At 39.6% G+C, this 24694-nt stretch overlaps 1 protein-coding gene across 2 annotated transcripts in view; it reads left to right on the forward strand.

Moving 5' to 3' along the window:
- Positions 1 to 24152, forward strand: part of CARD11 (caspase recruitment domain family member 11) — a 44781-nt gene extending 20629 nt beyond the window's left edge. The window contains exons 1-24 of one of the 2 annotated variants that reach the window (XM_035339610.1): positions 571 to 704; positions 1098 to 1310; positions 1944 to 2081; positions 2717 to 3042; positions 4317 to 4496; positions 6258 to 6410; positions 6506 to 6631; positions 7116 to 7313; positions 7793 to 7972; positions 9006 to 9060; positions 10280 to 10395; positions 11598 to 11701; positions 12933 to 12985; positions 13668 to 13800; positions 14323 to 14524; positions 15388 to 15514; positions 16625 to 16865; positions 17279 to 17375; positions 18385 to 18480; positions 18987 to 19119; positions 19658 to 19837; positions 20962 to 21086; positions 21918 to 22033; positions 22617 to 24152. In XM_035339610.1, coding sequence (XP_035195501.1) covers positions 626 to 704; positions 1098 to 1310; positions 1944 to 2081; positions 2717 to 3042; positions 4317 to 4496; positions 6258 to 6410; positions 6506 to 6631; positions 7116 to 7313; positions 7793 to 7972; positions 9006 to 9060; positions 10280 to 10395; positions 11598 to 11701; positions 12933 to 12985; positions 13668 to 13800; positions 14323 to 14524; positions 15388 to 15514; positions 16625 to 16865; positions 17279 to 17375; positions 18385 to 18480; positions 18987 to 19119; positions 19658 to 19837; positions 20962 to 21086; positions 21918 to 22033; positions 22617 to 22821 — 3576 coding nt within the window. In that variant the 5' untranslated portion in view covers positions 571 to 625 and the 3' untranslated portion in view covers positions 22822 to 24152. Of the gene's footprint in view, positions 1 to 570; positions 705 to 1097; positions 1311 to 1943; positions 2082 to 2716; positions 3043 to 4316; positions 4497 to 6257; positions 6411 to 6505; positions 6632 to 7115; positions 7314 to 7792; positions 7973 to 9005; positions 9061 to 10279; positions 10396 to 11597; positions 11702 to 12932; positions 12986 to 13667; positions 13801 to 14322; positions 14525 to 15387; positions 15515 to 16624; positions 16866 to 17278; positions 17376 to 18384; positions 18481 to 18986; positions 19120 to 19657; positions 19838 to 20961; positions 21087 to 21917; positions 22034 to 22616 lie in introns of those variants that run through there. The other variant, XM_035339611.1, reaches the window with a different exon arrangement.
- The last annotated feature ends 542 nt before the right edge of the window (positions 24153 to 24694 follow it).

Raw genomic sequence — 24694 nt, forward strand, 5'->3', positions numbered from 1 at the left:
TAACACAATGCAGAGAGCTCTTCTGGTCCAAGAAAAACACCTTGCTTTAGTTACTGATTACCACCAAAGCCTCATAAAGCACTGCTCTCATCTCTTATGACCTAAGAACTACACATTCTTCTTATACCATGGTCTCCGATAGGCTAAAATAACTCTTGAAACAGAAGCTTAACTTCCGTGTGCCACCTGGATTGCAAGACCTTGAAAAAGAAAGAATGTAAAAATCTTGACATTTATCACAAATTTAAGAGGAAAAAGATTTTTACAGTTTCCTTACTACTAGCTTAGCTTTACTACAGGTTTTTTCACCTTGTTGCCTGCCTTGTAACCTTCTCTAATGAGATGGTTACAAATTAGGAGTTGGCAGGAAATTGCTTAGCAAGCACTCAAAGATCATGTGATATTTTTTGCATGAGCCAAGAACATTTTCAGGCTTCAGTGATACAATACCCATACCTATCCACTCATGCAGAGAAAGGCAAGGTCTGAACTCATGGGTAGTGGCGTTCATGCCCACATGTCCATCGGTACACACAGCTCCAGGAGGCAGGCACTCATAGCTGCTTGCCTATGAGCTAACTCTTCTTTAGGTATAGTTAGTTTCATCATTTGGCTTGTCACAGATATGCAGGGAAGCTGCATGTTCAAATCAGTACAGCTGAGAGGAACAGGGGAGATGAGAATGAAAGCCTTAGCTTCCTGCAGTGAGTATTTGTCTTTGTTCTGAGCTTTGTATGTTCATACCCTTTCTTGCATCGCACCACGTCCTTTACGCTTCTATTATGAAGAGGGATTCTGTGACTTCAGGAGACCTTCATGGAGTTAGCTGAGCTACAGATTCATCACCAGAGAGCAATATGCAATAGTTCATAAACTCAAGATAGCTCTTGTCTGAACTGTCACTTTCCAGATGAGCTGTGGACAGGCTGCACTTCAGTTCAAGCAGTTTCAATATAGGGCAGACTCAGCATTAGTCAGAAGTGATTTTAAGCTCATTCTATATGACATGGAAGCACAAAAACAAAACAAACGAAAACAAAAACAGGATAGAAACTGTCCTGTTTGATGCTCATTTGCCAATTGTTTCCCTTGTTAAGGAGGAGAGCCGGAGATGGATGACTGCCTGGAGACACTGAAAGATGAGGAGGAAGCTTTGTGGGAGAACGTGGAATGCAACCGGCACATGCTGAGCCGTTACATCAATCCCGCCAAACTTACCCCGTACCTGCGGCAGTGTAAAGTAATCGATGAGCAAGATGAAGATGAGGTGCTTAACTCGCTTATGCTGCCCTCCAAAATTAACCGAGCAGGTAATTATTTTATGAATGGCTACATCTGTATCCCTGTTTGAACGGTATTACTTTGCTAAGTCTAGAGGGAGCCCGTAGCAAGTTACAGATGATCAAATGAAACCATATATCCCATTTATGGGAGGTTTAATGTGAAGGGGGGGAATCTGCTGCTGTTATTTTGATAACAATGACTCTTGCCAGTGTTGTACAGACCAGAGCTCATGGGGTACATGTTCCCATCACAGCCGTGGCAAATATTTCATTTAACACAGGCAGCAGCCCTTACCATTCCAAGGGTAGATTTTCAGCTGTCTTGTGATGCTTCGTGATTTGTCACTGAAGGGTCTGCCATCCTAGCATTTCAGTACTGCCTGGTAAAAGCTGCACTGAATAAGGCGTCTTTTGAAATTCCTGTTCCAGAGACCAATTTGCTTGCACACCTTCAGAATAATGATCAGCACAAACATAAAGAATGTGTGGCATTACTTCATGAGTTCAGCTGAACTCAATTAATCAGCCAGATTTTCCACAGTGCATTGCTGTGTCAGAGACAAAACTTTAAAGAGATTTGACTTCAGGGATACACTGCTTGCTTATGCTACTCATAGTGCTAAGTCACCTCTCACTCTGTTCCCTGTGGGTTGCTCTCAGGGCGGCTACTGGACATACTTCACACCAAGGGCCAAAGGGGCTATGTGGTTTTCTTGGAGAGTCTGGAGTTTTACTACCCTGAGCTCTACAAACTGGTGACAGGGAAGGAACCCACACGGAGATTTTCCACTATTGTTGGTGAGTAAAATCAGTCCCAAACCCTGTTGAAATGAGGGCTATCTTGAAGACTGGTTTTAATCATTTAGGCAAGAAGTGTGAATAAAAGCTAGTGTTTTAGTGGCATTGTGCAGTTTTTCAGTCCCCTTCAATGCACAAGGAAAGAGCAACAGGTGAGGTATAAAGAAAAGGAAGATCCCAGTTGTCTGAATGGGGCTGTAAAGCTTCAAATGAAGTGACAGCCATTACAAGAGGTCTCAGGAGAAGAAACATTGTAACAGCAGACTTAATTTACATGGATGAGTGACACATGCAGAAAATCTGAAGGATTCAGATTAATTGTATTTGTACAGATCTGTTTTACAATGTTTGTGCTATTTCCATAGGCCTATCAGCTCAGCTGAAACAACAAGACAAATGTTAAGGCTTCATATTCTATCTAAACAAAGCTGTATGCATGGATATTGTGATTCTGGTAATAGTATGCTGTGTAATGCTTGTACCATTGCCAGTTAGATATATAACTGTGTATATATTTGTGCATAGGCTACATTTCTGTACATAATTTGGGACACTTATTTCTTATTCAGTTTTGCTGATCCTACTTAATATTAAGTTACTTTATGAGAAGTTGATAAACTGTTTAAACATTTCAGTGGAGGAGGGACATGAAGGCCTTACACATTTCCTAATGAATGAGATCATTAAGCTTCAGCAGCAAGTAAAGGCAAAAGATGTGCAGCGCTACGAACTCTTGGCTAAGTCTCGCCAGCTAGAGGATGAGCGAAAGCAACTAAAGCTGAACAAGATAGAGCTGCTGACCTTCCAGGAGAGATACAACAAGATGAAGGAGGAGAGGAACAACTACAATGATGAGCTGGTCAAGGTGAAGGATGAGAACTACAATCTGGCCATGAGATATGCCCAGCTGAGTGACGAGAAGAGCATGGCTGTGATAAGGAGCCGAGACCTCCAGCTAGAGGTGAGAGAAATGCTCTGGGTGTCTTTAACCAGGAGTAGCAATGGAGGATGCCAGTGGCACGTGGCAAAAAGAGACCTTCCCTGACAGCAGAGAGATGTAGAGCTCTCATTTGCTCTGCTTATCCAGATGATTAGGGGCATCACTGTACAGAAATGCCTACTGCAGTGATGTGTATTAATGGCAGGTAATTTACATACTTATAATGGATTAGCAGAAAATAACATACATAAAAGCAAAATTTAAAAAACATAATTGTTTGCTAGAATAATAATTTTAGCTTTTCAAGCTCAATAATGTATTAAGGCAGTTATCCAGGTGTGCATTACAGTGTTTTACTGAAAAAGTCTCACATAGAGTATTGAAATATCTTGGGGCCATTTAGAAAACAGAATTATTTCAAGTGCGTTAAAATTTATTCTTGTGTGTGTGTCACAGGTGAGACAGTAAACAACTACCCACAGTGGATATGGATACTGAGGTTTATTTTAGAACCAAAGAGATTAGATATTTTATGCCACTTTGCTTTTTCACAAAATCATTTGTTCCCCTCCCTTGGTGCTGCCTTTTATCAGGCTTAGTGCTCCTACTCTGCATGGAGGTGGCTGCTGGTGCAGGAAGCTCGGGCAGAAATTTGTGTCAGTTTCTGCTGCTTGCAGTCACCAGTCACTGGCATTACTGGCCAAGGACACGGGGTTTAAAGGTTTTCTCTGGAATTCATATCCATGCATCTCTGATCTCCAGGATACTCCACCACTTCCAGGTCCTTCCTCCAGCCAAGATCATCACGTTCTTCTTTCCAGGCTCCATTCTTTCTCTTTTTTTGGGAACCATCATTTTGGGAACCTCTCTTTTCTATCCAGAACCTCAAATCACCCATTTACCCATTTTTCCCAATCCGAATAGTTTATGTGTAAAAGCACAATGTGTGGTCAGCTTCCTAAGAGTAGTTCTGTCTTATATCTCTATTTATTAGAGGATCAACGACATGATGCTTTATTAGTCCTGAATTTATCAAAATTTGCAATCAGTCCATACCAATTACAGCAAGCAAGTAGCAGGCTTCTGCTTGAGAGTTCAAAAGTTCAATACTGGACATTCACCACACACACGTATATACACAATGCTTGTTAGCATTCGTAGTTTAAGGTTTTTCCACCTATGACAGTATGTTTTCACCTGAAAGTGAGAGTGTTTTCAAAACAGTCACTGCCAGAGCTAGAAATGATTTCTTTCCTTTCCTATTTCTCCTTTTCACTGCTCACTGGCTGCTCTAGATTGACCAGCTGAAACATCGCTTGAACAAGGTGGAAGAGGAATGCAAACTGGAGAGGAACCAGTCACTGAAACTGAAAAACGATATTGAAAACCGACCCAAAAAGGAACAGGTGCTGGAGCTAGAGCGGGAAAATGAGATGATGAAGACTAAAATCCAGGAGTTACAGTCCATCATTCAGGTATAAATGCAGAGTACTCTACTGAAAAAGCTGTACCCTTCAACTTATCCTCCCTGCTTACCCAGATGATGGAATCAGCAGCCTTTGACCACTCTTTGCCTCCAGGCATCCCCACACTCACCTCCCATGCAATGTCAAATACCCCACATCTCACAGCCTGCTTCACAGTGGCTACCCTTCAGTATCTCAATATCTGAAAAAGGCTGCGAGTGTGGAAAGAGAAGCAGCTGGTGGTGACATCTCCCATATGTTTTAGTAAGGCACAGGGGGTTGAATCCATAATGGGGAAACTAGAAACTATGAATAGGAGAAGCTGGTATGGTCTCTGCTACAAAAAATATTGTTGTCTGATAAATCAAGCTGTTGAGACATCAGCTCTTTCAAGGTGCAGAGTGCAGCTGTTTAATTAATGAGCATTCAACTCCATGTTTTAATCCTGCTGTGGTTCTTTTTACCAGTATGTCAGTACAAAGCTGTGTCAAATAGCCAGCCTAGAAATTCCTGACACTGGCTCCGTGTACCCTGTTCTATGCTATTGTCCCACCTGTGCCAAAAAGTCCTGATGAAACAAAGCATAATAAAGATTTCTGAACTTGGTTGGTCACTGATTTCCAGAACACCCCATAGAGCACTGCTGTAAATTGCACAAGGATCTTAACCCATTTTTGGGGAACACAATTGGGAACAAGGATGATATGCAGCTAATTTAGCACTGCATTACACTGTGAACAACATAGTCAGTATCAGGATATTTGTGAAAGTGATTAGTACTTCGCTGGGCAAGGCTTTTAAAATGACACTTTAAAAATTATCAATAGAAAGCATTTCAGAACACGGCTTTAGCCTTTAGCAGTGCCTAACAGTTCTTAGTTTTAATACAAATCCAATTCAAAGGTTGAAAAAGCATGTAGTGTAGAAGTTTGTGGGAGTTCTGGTCCATGCATACTATCTCATATGGATTGAAATGGTCTTATAGCAACTAAAGAAATAGACAAATTATCATGAAATGTCTAAAAATAGGGTTGTAATTCTCCTAAGTGAAAGTATAAATAAACAAAAGGCAGTTTGTTTTAGAAATATTTATTTTATTAGGTAACGAAAATATCACTGAAATCTCCAACTTAGTCTAGGTATTTTAAAAATAAATATGCGTATTACTTGCTTGCATTTTGTGCCTGTTTCATCTTGCATTCATGGTTAATTTTGGATGACAGTTTATTTGTTGGAACCTGCTCTGGTAATCTTGTTAATTTTAAATCTGAAAGAAAAAATATTGCTGGACACCGTAGAAAATGAAGCTGTGGTACAAGCTACTTCGGGCATGTTTAATATTCTCTAAGCTTAGCCTTCTAAAGCCTATGCATGCTTTAAAAATTCCTCTGAATGTTTTCTTAGGCCCTGCTCTTTGGCAAAGGGTGAATTTTGTGTTCAATGAGAGCTGATTAATAGAGAAGAATTTTAAATGCAGGGCTTGGAGTGAAGAATTGTGACTGCATCCAAAATGGATCAAATTATAGCCAGCACAATAAAACAGTAAAACTGTTCCTTCATCAGGCTATTCTGATAGCAAGACAGACTTTATTCATCTTCTCTGTCAGTATTTTAAAATATGAACAAACGTCCATCTCTTCTGCTGCTTTCCCATTGCAATACCATGTTCATTTTATATTCCTCTTGTTTGTTACCATCTTTGTTTCTTTTTTCCTCTACAATATTCTTTTCTCTTTCCCTTGCCTGTCTCTTAAAAATGTCTTTCCTTAGGCTGACAAGCGGAGTTTGCCGGATTCGGACAAAGCCATATTGGATATTCTGGAACATGACCGTAAGGAGGCACTAGAAGATCGTCATGAGTTGGTCAACAAGATCTTTAATCTCCAAGAGGAGATTCGTCATGTGGAAGACTTGAGAGATAAGGTGAGAAATGAAAGGATGGAAATAAAGAGGATATTTCAGGCTAGTACCCAAAAGATCTTTTAGAGCAGTAGTAGTTAATGGTCTTTCATTTCCAGTATCTTGAAGAGAAAGAAGATTTGGAGTTAAAATGTTCAACGCTAGGAAAAGACTGTGAGATGTACAAGCACCGTATGAACACTGTGATGATACAGCTAGAAGAGGTGGAAAAGGAGCGAGACCAGGTATCTAACAGTTAAAGTGGGGAAAATTGGTAGCAAAAGCCTGTTTCTCTTCCGTGTCACTTTGGGGAACTGTGGGTAATTGGATCCAAAATACCATGGCTATGTGAACATTTACAAGAAATCCTGCTTGTTGGAATTTGCATTATAGCAGTTATGCACAGGATGATATTGTGTTGTTACCACAGAGTAGCATGCTCTAGGCAGGACCAAGATTTTGACAACTACTGCAGGCTTCGTATTAGTGTCCATCCAATTTGCACTCTGGAGTATTTTGCCACTGACCCAGAGGGAACTGGAGATGAACCACCCTCATCATCATTATTTTTAATGGTACTACTGTGGCACGTCCTGGTCCTCACTGCTGTGTTAATTGGTGGATTGTTACAATTTCTGAAGTCCCCATTCCAAGTGCCTTACAAATAAAACCACCAGGAGAAGATACCTGCTGCCCCGATACAAAACAAGTTTCTTCTCTCCACTGCAGGCATTCCGCTCACGTGATGAGGCTCAGACACAGTATTCACATTGTCTGATTGAAAAAGATAAATACAGGAAGCAGATTCGAGAGCTGGAGGAGAGAAATGATGAACTCCGAATTGAAGTGGTTCGGAAAGAAGCTTGCATTGTTAACCTAGAGTGCAAACTCCGACGGCTCTCTAAGGACAATAATTTTCATGACCAGGTAAGGTTGAGAAAGACAAACGTGAGTTATTTTTTTAAGACTTCACTTGTAAAACAATTTAATATGGAAGGAAGAGGACTCCATTTATTCCCTCCATTAATTAACTTAAAAATCCACTTCTACTAAATGCCAATGCTCTGAGAAATTTTTCAGTACAATGGGGTTCAAGTTGTCCATATCACACACATAGTTTCTCAAAGGCTGGAATTCCACATCTTGATTTAAAATGGATGGGAAAAATTGTAGAAAGAATGAATTTCTGCACTGGGTTAGAAATTGTGAATTCTTTTGAGGAATTTGCTCCAGTGGACAAAAATCCCCACAGATGTCAATCTGAATTATTTTGGGGGGACTGGACCACATTCTACGTGAGCTTCTGAAGCACTCAAGTCACAGAAAATTCTATCCGATTACTCTAAAGGGGAGTCATGAGGAATCATACCAAACTCTTCTCAGAAGTGTTTCCTTCTGATCTTTAGAGTTTGCCAAGGAATCTACCCATTACCATTATCTCCCAGACCTTTGGGACTTCTAGCCCAAAAGCCAATGGTCAGGAAGCAGATGACTCCTCCACTTCTGAAGAGTCTCCAGAAGACAACAAATTCTTCTTGCCTGATCAAGCTCGACTCAAGAGAAGAGTGAATCTAAAGGGAATCCAGGTATGTTTTTACATCAGGCTGGAATGATACAGTGCGGGCACTGCTAGAACAAATTGATGACACATGTTGTGGTTACGCCTCTGGAGTGCTGTGCTATAAAGATAGGAACAGATTTGTATAATACTGTCAGTTTTTACCCTGTGGTGATTTGTGTCTTGAGGAGCAGATTTAATCAAGCTTCATTGACCATTTTCTGTCCCTCTTCTCCACATTCTCCTCGATTCTGCTGTTCATTCACATTCTTGGAGCATTGTCAATAAATTGATTCGTTGCCTCCTTAACAGTAGTGAAAAAAATGACATAATGCCTGAAGTCTAGCACACAAGGAACTGAAGGTGGAAATTGAAGCATTGGTGGAAAAGCTCGCATCAATAGGTAGAAATAATACAAAGAAATGGATACAATCTAGAGTCAAATTAACTGTCTAATTTAGAATTAAATTATGGCAATTTCCTCTCACTTAAAAGTAAGGGGTAGCATGAGTTAGGTCCATGATTTCACCAACTAGCTGCATTCACACTGCTATTATCTGATGCTATGTTCATGAATTGTAAAAAATATACAATCTAACATTTGGGGTTTTGAGCTTCTCTTCCCTTTCATCTGCATTTGAATTCTCCCTGCCCTTCATAACCTTTCTGAGCTTTTACTGTCATTATTACTTATGGCAATAGAGCTGCATTTTTTAAATTTCATGCTCCAAAAGGATGCCTGTTGTATTAACAGCTGCCTGAAACCAGTCCCAAGGCACCCACTTAACTTTTTTTTTCTTTCTTACTTTGTTCCTTCAGCAGAATCTGGAAATTGGAATACATTTTAGGCCGGATTTTAAAAGTAGTTAGGTAGATAAATCCCATTCATGGCAGTGGCATTTAGATACCTAAATATCTTCAAAGTTTGGTGTCCTGTTGTTTAAATGAGGACAAACATATTGCAGCACAACAGTGAAGGGGGGGTGGGGGGGGGAATCTCTTTTTTACAGTATGTGGCAAATATCCTGCATTTGTTCTGATTTTTGTCCTCTTTCTTATAGATAAATCCAAGAGCTAAATCCCCTGTCAGCATGAAAACAACACCAGAGTTTCAAGGTCAGAAAGAGCACCTATGTCCTTACTCCTTTTCTGTTGCTTTGTCTCATTCATTCCATCCTTTTAAGTTATTTTAAGAAACATTCCAACTCCGGACATTCTTAACAAAGTCCAAGTCAGTAAAACAGAGTTTATCTCACAGTGAATAATGTCATAATTTGAAGTAGTCAAGTGTTTTACCCAATCAACCCTTCCATTCAGAGATACCTCTACAAACACACGATATTGTATTCAATAATTAAATTTTCAGTTTACTTAATTTTCCTTTTAGCTTATAAAAATAGTAAATGCTGTTTTGTGATACCTGTAATAAAAGTGATAATACTATTCTATTTTGGCTGTTGGAAAAACCCTTTGAGCTGTATAGACCCCAATCTAGTGATCATCTAATGAGTTTCCTTGTCCTTCGGCAAAAAGGAATGACTTTTTTAAAATTATTTTTTAAATCTAAAGCATTGCAAAGGTTGGCGTGGGGGAGGGTTGACCCACCCATCAGCCAGCTGCCAAGTTGCCAAATTAGTTGCTGTATACTCCTAATTCCTCTTATTTAGCTAACACTGTTCTCAAAGCAAAGATCTTAAGCAGCACTTCCTTTATTTTATATCTACTGCAGCATGGTCGCTGTTGTACAAACTAAGAAGGTAAACATGGTTCCCAGCTGTAAGACATCATATGTATGTTTAGTATTAGGTAATGGCAAAGTTAGTTTGAATTAGAGGTGCTGGAGAAGAGAGGGAGTCCACAGAGACATTCACGCTGTGCTACCTGGGGCTGCTGAGGGATCTCAGACTTCTTGGTCCCAGCTGTAAATTTTTGGTTGAAAAAAAAAAAGAAAAGTAATTCAGTGAGTCAACCTTTCTGCAGATTATCAGATCCAGATGATGAAGTTAAAACACAAAGGAATAAAACAATCCTTCTCTAATCTGGTATTTAGTATTAATATAGCTAACAAAAAAAAGTACAGGAAATTATTGAGAGAAATGGTTGGCAGGAGGCTGTTCGGCATGGTGTGCATTTCTGTCCTGGGGCAGGAAAGGGTGCCAGTGCTGCCAAGTGCCTCCTGCAGCCTCTGTCCAGTACAGGAAGGGCAAACATGATAAACTGAAATGGAAAGATAATCTTAAGTGTTGTTGCAAATCTGTGAAAGATTCTGTATTGAAAGTGATCTAACATCATTTTCTTTGCTGTCTGTATTTTTCTCTGTCATCTGTAAGCACAGCAGTCAGAGCACAGGATGAAGATGGGGCTGATGCCAGCAATGGCCGCACAGACACTAGTTCCTCTAATTCTGTTTCCATCGGTAACTCCATCAGCAGCTGTGAAGTCAGCAAAATTGTAAGGAGCCTTCAGATGCCCCTTGCCTGTCTGCAACCTTCTCTCCTAATGTGGCTCAGAGCTTCTGCAACGCAGTGTTATCACTTTGCTAGCATCCCAGCTGTGATCAAATTCAAGACCTTTGTCAGAAGCTCTCTTAATCCTTTTACCAGCATTTTGTTAGAACCATGTTATTAGCCTTTTCCAAAATTACAGAACTGCTCTATGTTTATTGACAATTATTTTAGAGGTATTTATGACCTCTCACCACTGTCTCCCTATACCATTTCACATTTGCTGTTAGAAAGATGAGATTCTCTTTGAAAGCTGCTTTGTAATGTAAGAAAATTTTCAGGTTATACTTTTCTTTTTTTTTTTTCTTTTTTTTTTTTTATTTATTTCTCTAATGCTTCTTCTGTCTGTAAGTAACAGTGAGTGAGAAAAGGGGTGCAGATCACAGCTGGAAGTTTCTCCGTGCCATAGCCAAACCATTTCTTCCCTGCTTGCTGTATCCCCATAATCTCTCAAGGTAGATATTCCATTATACATATGTGAGCACTGACACAGCAGGACAAGCAGACAGAGAGAGTGCTCTTGCAGAGTGTTAATAACAAAGAACAAAACATCTTTCTAGAACACTGTGAAAAATGCTGCCCCCAGGAAATTAAAATTATACCCAAGAATAGCCAGGGAAGAACTCCCTGCCACTCATAATGAGCTTAGTTGTTTTAGGAATATTCTTTGGAATATCTGTTGGATACTTCGATGACTTACACTATTTTCCCTGCAGTACAATTTAAAGTTTAGACTCCAAACCAGTGTACTAGATTAATAATTGAATCTATAGAGATCTGTATTTTTCTTCCTCATTCCTACTATGTGTATGTCTAGAAATACATGTATATATGTATCTACATTCTACTTCTCATCCTCTTCATCCTGTATGTCAGCTGTGCAACATATATTCTACATATCAAGGGTAAAGTTAAAATTCTTCAGTAAATCCACTCACAGAAAAAGGTATTTTGCCATGATACAATCTGAACATATAGCTACAATGCCGGAACATATGAACGTGAGTCTGTAATATTTTTTTCTTACTGTTGGATATGTTTCTCAGTGCAGAATACTACTGGCAAGCTAACAGGCTAATGCTTCTGTAAATTAAAAATGATGCCATGTTTCATACAGACATTCTTTCTTTTGTTGATGTTTTTTAAAAGCAAACCCTGAGAAATCGCAATGACAGTATCATGTCTACCACTCCTGAGCCTCCAGGAAATGACTCAATCGTCCGACGCTGCAAAGAAGATGCCCCTCATTGCAGGTAGGTAGCTGGTAAAGTATGTCCAAAACCTGCTGGCACAAGAAGGAAGTAAAAAGGGCCTTAAATGTCCTCTTGTGTGTCTCTAGCTGGAGAGTTTCTGTTAGGAAGTCAGGGTAACTTCCTAAATGTCTTTGGGCTGCAGCCATTCATCCCTAATCTTGTCTGCCTCAGACATCTGAATGGCACTGACCCCTTCTCTGAAAGCTTTATAGCAAGGCAATACTAAGAAATAGTGTTTTGGTGTTGGTGTCAACAGTATTGGTGTTTGTATCAGAAATACCAGTACTCTGGCTTAGCAAGGTCCAAGTGTGACATTATTTTGTTAAGCTAGTAAGCACTACAGTTAAGTATCTTGAGTATGCCCAAAATTTCACTGTAGTTTATAACTTTATAATCAGCCTGCAAAGGTCTCTTTTAAATTTGTTTGTGAACATAATCCAAAATAATTGCCATTCACATGCCAGGTTGTGGCTTTCACAGTTCATCTGATCTTGATTTGCGCGAAAAGGGTGAGATTATAGTTCAATATGTAAGAAATGGTATATTATTTCCTTGCTTATACATAGTGTAAAAATAGCTGATTCTCCCCATACTGACTGAAGAAATTCACCCTTTACCTGAAGCCAGCTATGAGGATTATCAGCTCCACAGGAGATCTACAAATCATTCTGAATGGGAAAAACAACAAGCTGTTAATTTAGACAGTTTTGCAACCGAAGGACATACACTTTAATGAAGTCCTTCTGGTGAAGCAGACAGATCACTTGGCTGGACATCACCAATATCCCCTTAAGAGCAAAATTTTGGTGCATTTTTCCTGTTTAGTTATAAGACCAACCATTCCAGTCACCCTTAAAAGCAAAGGTTTTATCTAAGTAGTGTTAGTGGGAGCTAGGCTGGGGCCAGAGCTGCGGCATGAGTTTCTGTGCAAATGCTTGGTACACCTTGCCGATCTGTTACTGTAGGCATCTGAGTAAGCATGTGAGGTGCCATTAAGCTGTTATAAAATCCTTCAAGTACTTTAAAACAAGCAGGTAAATTGCTCTTAAACATGTCATTATTATTTATTTTTTTTTTCAGCTGTGCTGTTGCCTTATTTAACACCTCCAACATTTTTCTTTGTCACTGAAAAGGTTCCTCCTTCAGAACTTAATGAAATCTGCTGAAAGTGGGAAAGTGAACATCTTTTTCTCTCTCTCTTCTGTTATCTTACCTTTGTTTTTAATTCCAGTCTGGTTGAAGAGGACAATGACAGCTTTGGATTTGATGCTTTGGAGCTAGATGGTAAGAAAGAGGATATCATATAGTTTAACTGTGAGATGTGATGAGTTTACCTACTACAGGTACTGTCAAATTATCAACTCATACTAGATGAGATGGGACACATAGTCTGGAAAAAAAAATCAAGTCAGATCATCATAAAAAGAAAACAAACCTTAAAATAAGGAAAGCATCAGACTGAGAGGGGAAAATATAAAGACAGCACTGAGAATAGTATACCTGTATCCAGTGAGAGGACAAGAAGCAATGGGTACAAAGTGAAGCATAAACACTTATTAAAAAAAAAAAAAAAAAAAAAAAAAAAAACTTTTTTACTGCAAGATCAGTCATGTCAGTCATGCACTGGAATGTGTTCATCTGTAGAGGTTGAGGAGTCTCCATGTCTGGAGATATGCAAACCTCAGCTGGACCAAGTCCTGAGCGTTCTCCTCTATTTAACCCTTCTATGAGCAGGAGGGTTGATTAGGCAGTCTCCAGAGATCCCTTCCAACCTGAATGGATCTGTAAGAGCAAGCGGGTAGGTCTAGTAAGAAAGACTGGAATTCCTTGCCATGGTCTGTAGAGACGAATCATGCCTCTTATCAGGAATTTCCTCATTCAGTTTTGGCTAGGATCAAACTTCCATTTTCACCTTTTCCATTTCTGTCACTCTAAGACTCATTTTCATTTTTGTTACCCTTTTCAGATGACAGTCATGACAGACACTCACATGGAGCTCCTTCAGTTCACTCTTCCTCTTCCTCTCATCAGTCAGAAGGCCTGGATGCCTATGAGCTTGAGCATGTCAACTCCATATTTAGAAAATTCTCTCTGGAAAGGTATTTGACATGCCGGTTTACCTATCATAGACAAGAGACCCCCCTTTATATTTTAGTTACTGAAGATATATATTGACAGGAATATCATGTCACAAGTTGTCACTTGACACAAAGATCTCGTGGTATTGTGCTAAGTCTTTACTTCTTTATGTTGACAGCAGTATAACATTTTGAACCACTTTCATATCCTGTAATCCATTGAAGGTCATCTTAAAATTTCAAAAACCTCAAGGCAGGCAAAATGTTCTGGAGATTTAAATTTATCCCTATGTTCTTGTTATCTTTCTACCACAGGTTGCTAGGTGAGGTTGCCATTATACATCTGAGTACTTGAAGCTATCCAGTTGATCTTCTCTAGAACTTAGGCAAGAAGAATTTATTTTAGAGTCCTTAGATTCTAGTACTTGATAACATTAAAAGTTTATTTATATGTCTCTCATTTATTGTGCATGCATTTAACTCTGGATTGATAGTTAAAAGATGAGATAATGGTGTAACTGTTGCTTCCTTTCACAAACACAGACCTTTTCGTCCCTCTGTCACCTCTGTTGGCCGCATCAGAAACTCCTGCCATACCATCCAGCGCATAACACTGAATGGAGACAGTCTCAATTCAGAAATTACTCTTGTTGGAGGTAATGATAAAGGGAGCTTTATTAGCTCTGTCAAGACAGAATCACTGGCAGAGAAAGCAGGTCTTCGGGAAGGACACCAACTCCTACTGGTAAGCATAAAATAATCTACACATAGCATTAGATGTCCGTGCACCTGCATGTATTCATGCTTATCACAATACTTTCCTTTGTGTCTTCTTTCACCTTGTGTTAATGGCAAACCATACAATTATTTTGCAGAAAAAAATCTGATATTGACTATGAAATTATGGGAGAATAGTATTTATGGTCATCCAACACAGAGACACACACGCCTTTGCACTTTACACTACTTCTGTATGGAAGAGATTAGAGTAACTGACACTTTCCTAAATGCTCTGCCCTTCTGAAAAAGAGTAGAGTGGGAGTTGCTCTCAGCTTCCCAGTAGTTGCCTGAAAGGAAGTTCATGCTACTTAGCTCAGCGTGATGACTCCTAAACCATTATTTAGAGTGGTCTATCCTGGCACTGGACCTGCAATGAGACAGAATTGTATACAGCTGCAATATGAACAGGAAGAATGGCTCCACAGCTGTGTAGCTGTACCCAGCATCATGTAAGCACTTCAGTGATGCTTCTGCTAAGTTTCTCATTGCTTAGAGTTTTCCCTCAATTGCCAATGATCCCAAACTTTTTTTCCCATTAAAATACCTCCAAGGGAAACAAACAAACAAACAAGCAAACAACAACAACAACAAAAAACTGATATTCTTGCACTACTTACTACTGGGTTTATCAAAGAGCTGCAGCATGAATCCATGACTGCTAACATTTCTAATTTGAGAGAAAAGAAACTAGGTAATTAGAACATAATCTGTATCTTGATAGCAAAGTATCTGGATTGATTAATGAGAAGATTATGCCGCTTAAAAAACTGGTGTAATGGACTCAGAGATTGAACCTGCAGTGGATAGTAATATTTCTTTCATATCTAGTTGGAAGGCTGCATCAAAGGGGAAAATCAGAGTGTTCCCTTGGATACTTGCACAAAGGAAGAAGTTCACTGGACAATTCAGAGATGCAGTGGTCCAGTAACACTCCAGTATAAATCAAATCATGAAGGTAAGACCAAAAGTATTTCTCATCTCTAATAGCTCCAGGTCTATTGTACTGACTAGCGCAGATAAGAATAACAGAACCAGAATATATTTTATATTGGTATAAATCTGAAGCATGTCCACCCGTATTAGTTATTCTGTGTAACTGCTCCAGATTTTAGCTATGAAGTGAATACAAATAAACAAACAAAAAACATATGCTAGTCACTACAGGACTCTGAAGAATTTACATGGTGGGCCAATAACTACATGACTCACAAAACAGAAACTTATTTTTATGTACTGTTTTCTGTAATACAGTGTGGTGACCTGAATCATCTTTTATACAGCCGAAGACCATTTAGCATTTTACCTGATGGAGTTGCCCTGTTTATTACCTTTGTGGTTTTATCTTTTCCTTAACATCTGGAGTTTGTGTGTGATGGATAGAATTTGATTTTAGTGTTCAAGGCTTGTGATGATACTTTGGCGTTGTGGATCAAAAATTACATTCCCAAATCCATTTTTTACCCGTATGTATGAATTTTCAGGTTTTATTTATTCTGGTTAGAGAATTTCAGCTGAATAAATCACAAAGGAAGTGATGTCTTTGCTTTTCTTTGATGTTTTCAAAGGTAGGAAAGAATATTGCAAATTTTTGAGCACCGCTTAATGGTAGATAAAGCATGTTATAGTTTGTGGGAGTGCCAGTTAGAGCTAATAATGAGGGGAATAGCTTGTCATTAAAATTGGTGGCAGAACTCAAGCTGTACTTACAGTATAGAGTTACAGCTATGTTTGCATCTTTGCTGAGAAGTTCTCTGTTTTACAGGTCATGTTTGGAGCACTGAAAATAGGGTTATCTGTTCTAGGTATCAAGACAATGGGAGTATTCTCACAGATTCTGATACCAGCAGCATGACCTGCTTCTGAACTAATGCCTTGTTGGTGTCTTTAAGGTGCAGACCCATAACCTTGCTGTAACTGGTGCAGCTAGCACTGTAGAAGGACAAACCCTCTCCAGAGGAGCCTCCGAAGTTTGTGCTGTGTCCCTCAGAGGATGCCCTGGAATGCAGCAGTGCTGAGGTTTTGACCAGCGGCTTATCATGCTTTGCTCCTTTCCTCATTGCTGCAGGTTACCGAAAGCTGTTGTCAGAACTGGAAGAAGGGCTTATCACATCAGGGGACTCGTTTCATATCCGCTTGAATCTGAACATCTCCAGCCAGCTGGACTGCTGTTCCCTGTCAGTGAAATGTGATGAGATTGTTCATATTCTTGACACCATGTACCAGGGAAAGTACGAGTGGCTGTGTGCCAGAGTTGATCCTTTCACAGACAGGGATCTGGAAACAGGGACCATCCCCAGCTATAGCAGGTGAGTGTAATGCAGAGTGACCATGACTGAGAGCAGTGGTTCTGTAAATAGGAAAATTAATAGCTGCTGTAGGAAAGATGTGTATGTCTTCATTTTGGGGAAAAGACCAGGTGGTGTTAAACTGTAATATGAGCTGTAAAACTTGAGAAAGGAGTCTGCACATCTCACCCAAAAGAATAATGTGGGTTTCTCAAAAAGAAGCATAAGAAAATATATCATGGAGATTCTTTAATCCTTAACTACACTGCAGTCCTGCTCATTATTTTATTCCTGTATTTACTATGTCATTTATTCAGTCCTCACTGCTATTTCTATTTAATCTTTTCTGTCAGCATAGACCCATTGCAGTTCAGCCTTTTTTCTGAGGGGTTTCAAAGGTTTCTTGATCTATGAGATTCCATCCTTTCTTTCAGAGCCCAGCAACTTCTTCTGGTGAAGCTGCAGCGGTTGATGCACAGAGGAAGCAGAGATGAGACAGAAAGCTCATATAATACCCTTCGGGCACTCCGGGTAAGGACCTACAAACAAGGTCTTTTTAAAATCCATTACTCCACAGCTAGTTGTTGTTCATCATGTTAATTTTGTGGGAATTCTTATTTACACTCTGTGTAGCTTTTATTGTCCCAGGTAATGGGTGACCTACGTTTGCTTGAAATAATATTGTCTCTGGCAATGTACCTAGCTCCAGTGCACTATTAACCCTTCCTGCTATGAGGTAGTACACTTCAAAAGTATAGTATCTGTTCTGCGTCATAGTTAATCCCTTTCATTCTTCTCTTCCCATAAGCCTCTAACACAACATCACATCCACATGAGGAAGAAGCTGTGTCCTTGGAGTTAATAATCGGAATTATTTATTTCCTACTGTGAACAATTGTCTAATCCAAAGAGCTGTCATTGTCCCACATTAGAAAAACGTCTGTCTCCCGACCTACATGCTATGGAGAGAAGTGGGATTGTCAGGTCTTCACACACAACAGCCCTGCCAATTTCTTCTTTTCCGTCAGTGAAAGAACTTTTCTTTTTCTTTCTTTAGTCCCAAGAATTCCATCTTTACACAATGAAAAACTAACTTCCCAATGTATTACTTACCAGAGTTTTTTTCTAGAACTTCTAATAGAGCTTAGGAGACATGCACACTTCTAACATTTGCAGAGACACTGGAGCCATGTTATTTGATTTCAGTCAAGGTTGTGCTATGCATTCATCCTGTACTCCAGTCCTCACTCATCAAAGGGATGGAGAGCACCAGCAGAGATGCCAGTGAGAGCAAAAGCTTTGCATGCTATTTCTTGATACAGAAATTACCTCCATCATAAACTGTGGAATGCAATCTCCTGTGAAGAAAGGAATGTGGAAGAGCAGTAACCAAAGTGCTATAGCTTGCTTAGAACATTGTATTTGGGATAGATATAAATCAGTCACTATCCCTTTTATTGGAAATACAAAATATATGCTTCTGCTTGTTCTGTTTCTCTGATGCTATGATTAAAAATATATACGTATTTTTTTTCACTAGAATACATTGCAGCCAGAGGAGCCTGCACCACCAAATGACCCAAAAGCCAGCCCTCGCCTGTCTAGAGCAAGCTTTCTTTTGGGCCAAATATTACAGGTAATAAAGTTTAAACTCTCAGTGGCATGTCTGAAATAGTAGATCTAAATAACAGATATTCTCAGGCTATCCTAATCTCCCCAGAAACTCTGTCTCAGGTATAGAGGTTGCGTAAGGACTTCTCTGTGGTACAAAAAAGAAGGGGCAGAGCTGTGGGTACGATCTGCAATGCTGTTGTGCAGATATTAAGTGTGTGTGTGTTAATCTGCTGTGGATACATCAGTGCTTTGACTCATGATAGCAGCAAGCTCTGCCGAGGAAAAGAAAAGCATGCCACTTAAGAGCAGAGGAGAAAATAAGAAATCCCAAAGGGCATTAGCAAAGGCTGTGAATCAGATCTATGATATTTAAAGAGACTTAGAATTTAGCCTGCAGATTCATGGAGTTTTGTCTTTGACAGACATAGGTAATTCAGATCTCACAGATAACAAGCGTGGACTGATGAATGCATAGGAGAATAAAGAACATAAGAAATGAGGGTCAAATCTCTTTGTTCACCTTTTCAGTTTGTCAGCAGGTCTGAAAACAAATATAAGCGCATGAATAGCAATGAGCGAGTCCGTATCGTCACTGGCTGGCCCTCTGGTCTGGCACGGACCTCATCTGAAGCAAAGAAACTCTCACCCGATAAACTGGAAGGTATGGATATAAAATAATGATAGCTTTTATACATGTGGTGCTGATATGAAGGCCTACTGCGTAACTGCATGGCTGTTAAAAATGTTATAGGACTTCCCTATTACTAGCTTCTCTGTTCTACTCTGTGCAAAAATTAGACAGTGTTTGTTACCAAAAGACAGATTTTACTAAAAGTGTTTGGGGAACCAAGCCTTCATGAGCAAGCTTACAACACTGAAACTTCCTGTTTCGTTGGCAGTTCTTCCCAGGTTCTCTCTTGCTCTTTGTCTAAAGCAATTAACTTATTAGCAGAAAGATTCTCCTAGCAAGTCTCCTATTAAACCATGAAATAATTTTGTGAAAGCAAAAGGCACTAGAATTATTTAGTGTTAGATTGGACATTATACTACTGGATATATAGTAAAGATAACCTTGGCATAAGAGAAAGGAGAACCAGTATGAATAACCATGTCATTTCTGGTTCACAAGTTTCTCCTCTTTTTTCTCCAAATACTGATGGTGAGGAAATGCCATTATAAATATCTTGTTTTCTACTCAGATTTGGATTCTGAAAGTGAAATCAATAAGAGGCTCAGTCTGATCCCATATAGCTTGGTGAGACCCATCCACTGTGAGCGCAGGCGCCCCGTTCTTTTCACCCCCACCATGCTTGCCAAGACCTTGGTACAGAAGCTTCTGAACTCTGGAGGTGCCCTGGAATTCAACATATGCAAGCCAGGTAATGGGATAAAGACTGCCAGCCCACAGTGTTGGAAATATGAGTGTACACATACGTGCATATACACAAGGGCATGCACTGTTCAAAGTTGCTTGAGGTTTTTAAGTCACATCAGAGTGGTGTATAACTACAAATCTTATTTTTTGAGACTGAGATATTTGAATGTTTTTGAGACAGCCAATGCACACAGTTATGAGATTCTGTGTCTGTGAATATTATCCATGTGTATGCTGTGTGGTTGCTAGGATGCCCCTCAGAGACTGAAATGCTGTGAGTGCTCTTTCTGTTTGCATACTGTTTGCATACTGCATATCTAGGCAATGTGAAATTTTGATTAATTTGTTTCTAGTATTTGCTATTATGAGGAATATCTTCCCTAGAGCGATTTTATGTTTCTATCTCGTCCAAGGCTGTGAAGATTGTGCATTTGATCTGCTTGAAAGACTGATTTTCTTCCATTCTAAGTATTTACTATTAAAGCAATATGCAGTGCTGTGATTGCTGTAGGGCAGGATTGTATACAACGCAGCATTAAACACAGCTGACGTTTCATTTTTACACTAATATTGAATACCCACCACATAGTACAGTCTTACAGTTATCCAGACAGAGAAACTGAAAAGTTAAGTATCATAATAAATATCCCGTCTTGCAATATAAAACAAAAGCTTTGATGTAGAGCTGCAATTCACAAGGGGACCAGTATCACACATTGCAACCTAAGCCAAAAATTTTTGAAACTTTAAACACAAATGTTGGAACACTAAATCCATGTTTTAGGATCCTGTACTGAAGCGACCTTCTTTTTTTTTTAGCATTTCTCAGCATCTTTCTGTAACATGAGGTGCTGGAATTGTATTTACTGTTTTAATTTAATGCCTTCATAGTGTTGTGGTAATTGCCCGAGGACTCATTGGTGCAAGATATAGCTGAGGTGCTCAGCTGTGATCAGATTAAGCTTTAATTGAATTTAATGGAAGAAATGAGGCAGCTGTTAAGACAATTCATTGTTCATCTTCTTTCCCTGAACCATCATGACATTCTAGGTGAAGTACTATTGGACAGTTGTTAGGTGTTCTGCTGTTGTAATCATGATTTTTGTCCTCGTCCACTTCTCCTACCAGATATTGTAACAAAGGAAGAGTTCTTAAGGAAGCAAAAGATGGAGACTATCATCTTCAGCAGAGAAAAGAATCTGAACACATACGAATGTATTGTACCTGCCAATATTGAGGCTGTCACCGCAAAGGTGCTGAGAGTACTCTGTATCCATTGCATAGGCTGTCTGTGAATGTCTGCACTGTGTGTTTCTTCTTGAATGAGAGATTGACAAATTTATAGTTGCATGTTCTTTTTCTTGCCCACCTTAAATCTTAGTTTTGTATTTATTCTCTCACATGGCTTTTATTTGTGCTCCTGCTTTTCCTTTTCCTTTTCATCCTCAGCTATATCCTTTTATATTCTCACTCATTCCCTGTGATGACCCACATTGATGCAGCAAAATATCCTTTCATTTTCTGTGCTTCATCCCTTATTCAGATCCTTTTTGTATTGTAAGTATATATGAATGCGCGAGAGAGTAAGAGATACAAGGACCGAGACAAAAGAAAGGATAGCCTGAAACACAGACACAGGGGTGTACAGTACAAAGATAACGATGTCAAAGACAGAGATCTCATATCAAGTACAGTAGATTTGATGCACAGCATGGAAAAAAAGGAGAATTAAAGTGATGTTTTTCCTCATACAACTAGTTGCAGTAGGTGTTCTCTGAACAAAGACCATGTGTGTGTTTGTGTGTATATGTAAAACTTTTATCACACGCTTCAATTTTAGATCAATCAATTTCTATTTTAAACCTTTTCAGAAAGCTATTAAGCTTCACTTTTATTTGACTGGCTAGTTGTAAACCAGTAGGAGGAGTTGGGACTTTAAATGTATATTTGATTAAAAGGTTTTAAATCTGTACAATGGTAAATGGAGAGCTTTTCAGCTGACCCCATAAGGTATGGATACCTTTATCTCAAGATTCTACAGTAGTGAATGTTCCTTTGTAACGCTGTTATGACTTTGTTTTTAGAATAAGCATTGTCTACTGGAAGCTGGAATAAGCTGCACAAAGGATTTAATCAAAGCCAAGATATATCCTATTGTTCTCTTTATCAGAGTCTCAGAGAAAAACATCAAGAGGTTCAGGTAAAATATCAAACCTTTTGCATATTTGATATTCTGTCTTATTCAGTGAGTAATTCTCAAGTCCAATAATGTTATCACTGAGAGAAATGCAAGTCCTCTTCTTTCTTCATCTGGTGTCTGTGTGTGCATTGTTTCCTACCAAGTCTTCTTCCTGAAATACTGACCAGGAAAAAGAAGGAATTCCCCAAATTTTACATTCTTTCACTGTCCCTGATAGCAATGATCATTGTGGGAGGATAAGACTGAAGAATATGTCTTTTTCTCCATGCTTAGCACTCCCACAGCATCTCTTAAGTTAAAACTAGCTGTAAGAGGAAAGTTCACAAACACTTGCACTCTCCCTACATTCAGCCCTCTTAAATTATTTCCCCATAGCAAGTATTTTTTCTTGGGGGCAGGATGGAGGGTGGGGAGGGGGAGGGGAGGAGGGAATAGGAGGGAGAGACCTGGAGTAGCTGTATTCTCCACTGCTTTTATTGCTTTTATATAATCAGTAGAAAATAAATTCTTGATAGGGCAGCTGGTAATAGGGGATTCACTTAGAGTGCAAGACATTTATTTTTGGTCTGCTCATTTGGTACAGGAAACTACTGCCAAAGCCAGAGACCGAAGATGAGTTTTTACGTATGTGCCGTCTGAAAGAGAAAGAACTGGAGGCACTGCCATGCCTTTATGCCTCTGTAGAGGCAGATGCATGGAGCAGTATTGAGGATCTTATCCGGGTAATAAAAGACAAGATCGGAGAAGAGCAGCGTAAAACCATCTGGGTAGATGAAGATCAGCTATAAAAAACAATATGCAAAATGAAGCTCTTTGATGACAAAAGGACATACCCAGGTGGAGCAGGGCCTCGCAGAATTCTCTGATTCAGTGCCCAGTGCTCTCTTCTGTTTCACCCTTGCTGGCTGGGGACTTGCTACTGGCAGAATGAGTGTATGGAATGGAACTGGAGCTGTGCTGAACAGCCAACGTCTCAGATGCTGGGGATCTAGGGTGTGGATCAGACCACAGCCACCACCACAACTTCTGACCAACCAGCATCTCTTAATGGACAGCAGCTGTTTAACAAGTCAGAAGGACAAAGATCTTGCAAGGGAGCTTAGGGTAATTTATTCTGTAAAGATGCGGTTCACATTTGGCCCATCAAACACTTCTGATGAGACCAGATAACTGAAATCTAAGAGAAATAAAGCATGAAGATTGGACTAAAGGATATGGAATTGAGACGTGTCCTGCACCCATCCTGAGGTGAGGTTCCAAAAATACTCCAATAAGGAAGCAGTTTGGTAGCAACAGAAACACTACCGCTGGTGGCCGAGGCAGCTCTGTAGCCCTGTTTTTCCTTGAACATTTCAATCAGAAGGGAAGAGAATAGCTGTAATTCCTGGCATTAATTAAAATGACAATTTTCACGTCCTCTTTAAAGCCAGTCCTGTTTTGTGGGTTTTCTTCTAGTCTTGGCACTTACAGAAAAAAAAAAAAAAAAAAATGAAAAGACTCCACAGTCCCAGTGGCATATCAAATCTTTCCAGATCTGCCAATGTTTCATTTATTTTTCCCCTGCCTCTGTATTGTATTAATTTGTATGTCTCTCAATTTTTACCATTTTTTACTTGTGGAGAATTCTGTTGTGCCTTCTCTAGGCAGCAAGGTTCTCTGTTTCTCCACTGAAATCTGTATTTTTGTACAATGTCATTGCCTGCCAACATGCCTGCTCTCAACAGGAGGGACTGTTCTGAGAAGAGGAAAAGGAGAATTTCATAAGCCAGTAATCGCTGTGAGCCACTCAGTCCTTGACCTCTCTGCCATGACTGACAGCAAGGAGACCAGTGAGTGTCACACTGAGCTGTGGCCAGCTAGTATAACATTTTCAAAAGTGTGTACATGACTTAGAAGACCACATCCCATTTTCAAAAGCACTCGACTCCTCAGAGAGTTTAAGTTCCACCAAAAATGAGTGGGACTAGGACTCCTAAACCTCTTAGGGCTTTTAAAATGTTTCCTCTATACATCAGACACTGCATTGAGACTGCCAAATTGATTCAATAAAACTGATCAGATAATTATGACTTGCACAGTTGCTGATCTGAAATGCAATAAAATCTGACCTACGGATGAAGAGGTGTACATCTCATTATCCTTAGATCTTTCATTCCCTGCAATATCCCTCCCTTTTAAGATGCCTTTGATAACAAACAACTTATCTCTGCTTCTTTGTTCATCCCGTGTCCCCTGTCTTGGTAGCTCAGGCCAGCATGCAGCAGCTTGCAATAAAAAGACAAGGAATCCAGGCAAAACACCTGGCCTGGTTGCCCTCACTACATTAACTGCTGCACTGTCCTGGCAGCGAGCTTCTGATGTTGGGGGTGTCTCCCAGGTGGACTAGGTCAGTTCATGTTAGCTTTACATGACTGTGCTTTTCTTCTCTTCTCTTACTTTTATGCATATCATTTTTTTAACTAATGCTGTCTTCTAGAAGTCATTTATGTCAGCTTACATCTAACTTTCTGCTGCTGTGTTTTTCACATTATTAATGTTTGAAAGACTGCTCATACCTAGCGTTTCTCAGAGAATAGCTTTTTACCTTCCCAATGCCATCTGTTTGGACTGCGCAAGCAGGGGATACTCCTATTTTGCAATCTCTTCACAAAGTACAGGCTG

This window comes from Oxyura jamaicensis, chromosome 14, assembly GCF_011077185.1.
Source record: "Oxyura jamaicensis isolate SHBP4307 breed ruddy duck chromosome 14, BPBGC_Ojam_1.0, whole genome shotgun sequence".
NCBI classification, from domain to species: Eukaryota; Metazoa; Chordata; class Aves; order Anseriformes; family Anatidae; genus Oxyura; species Oxyura jamaicensis.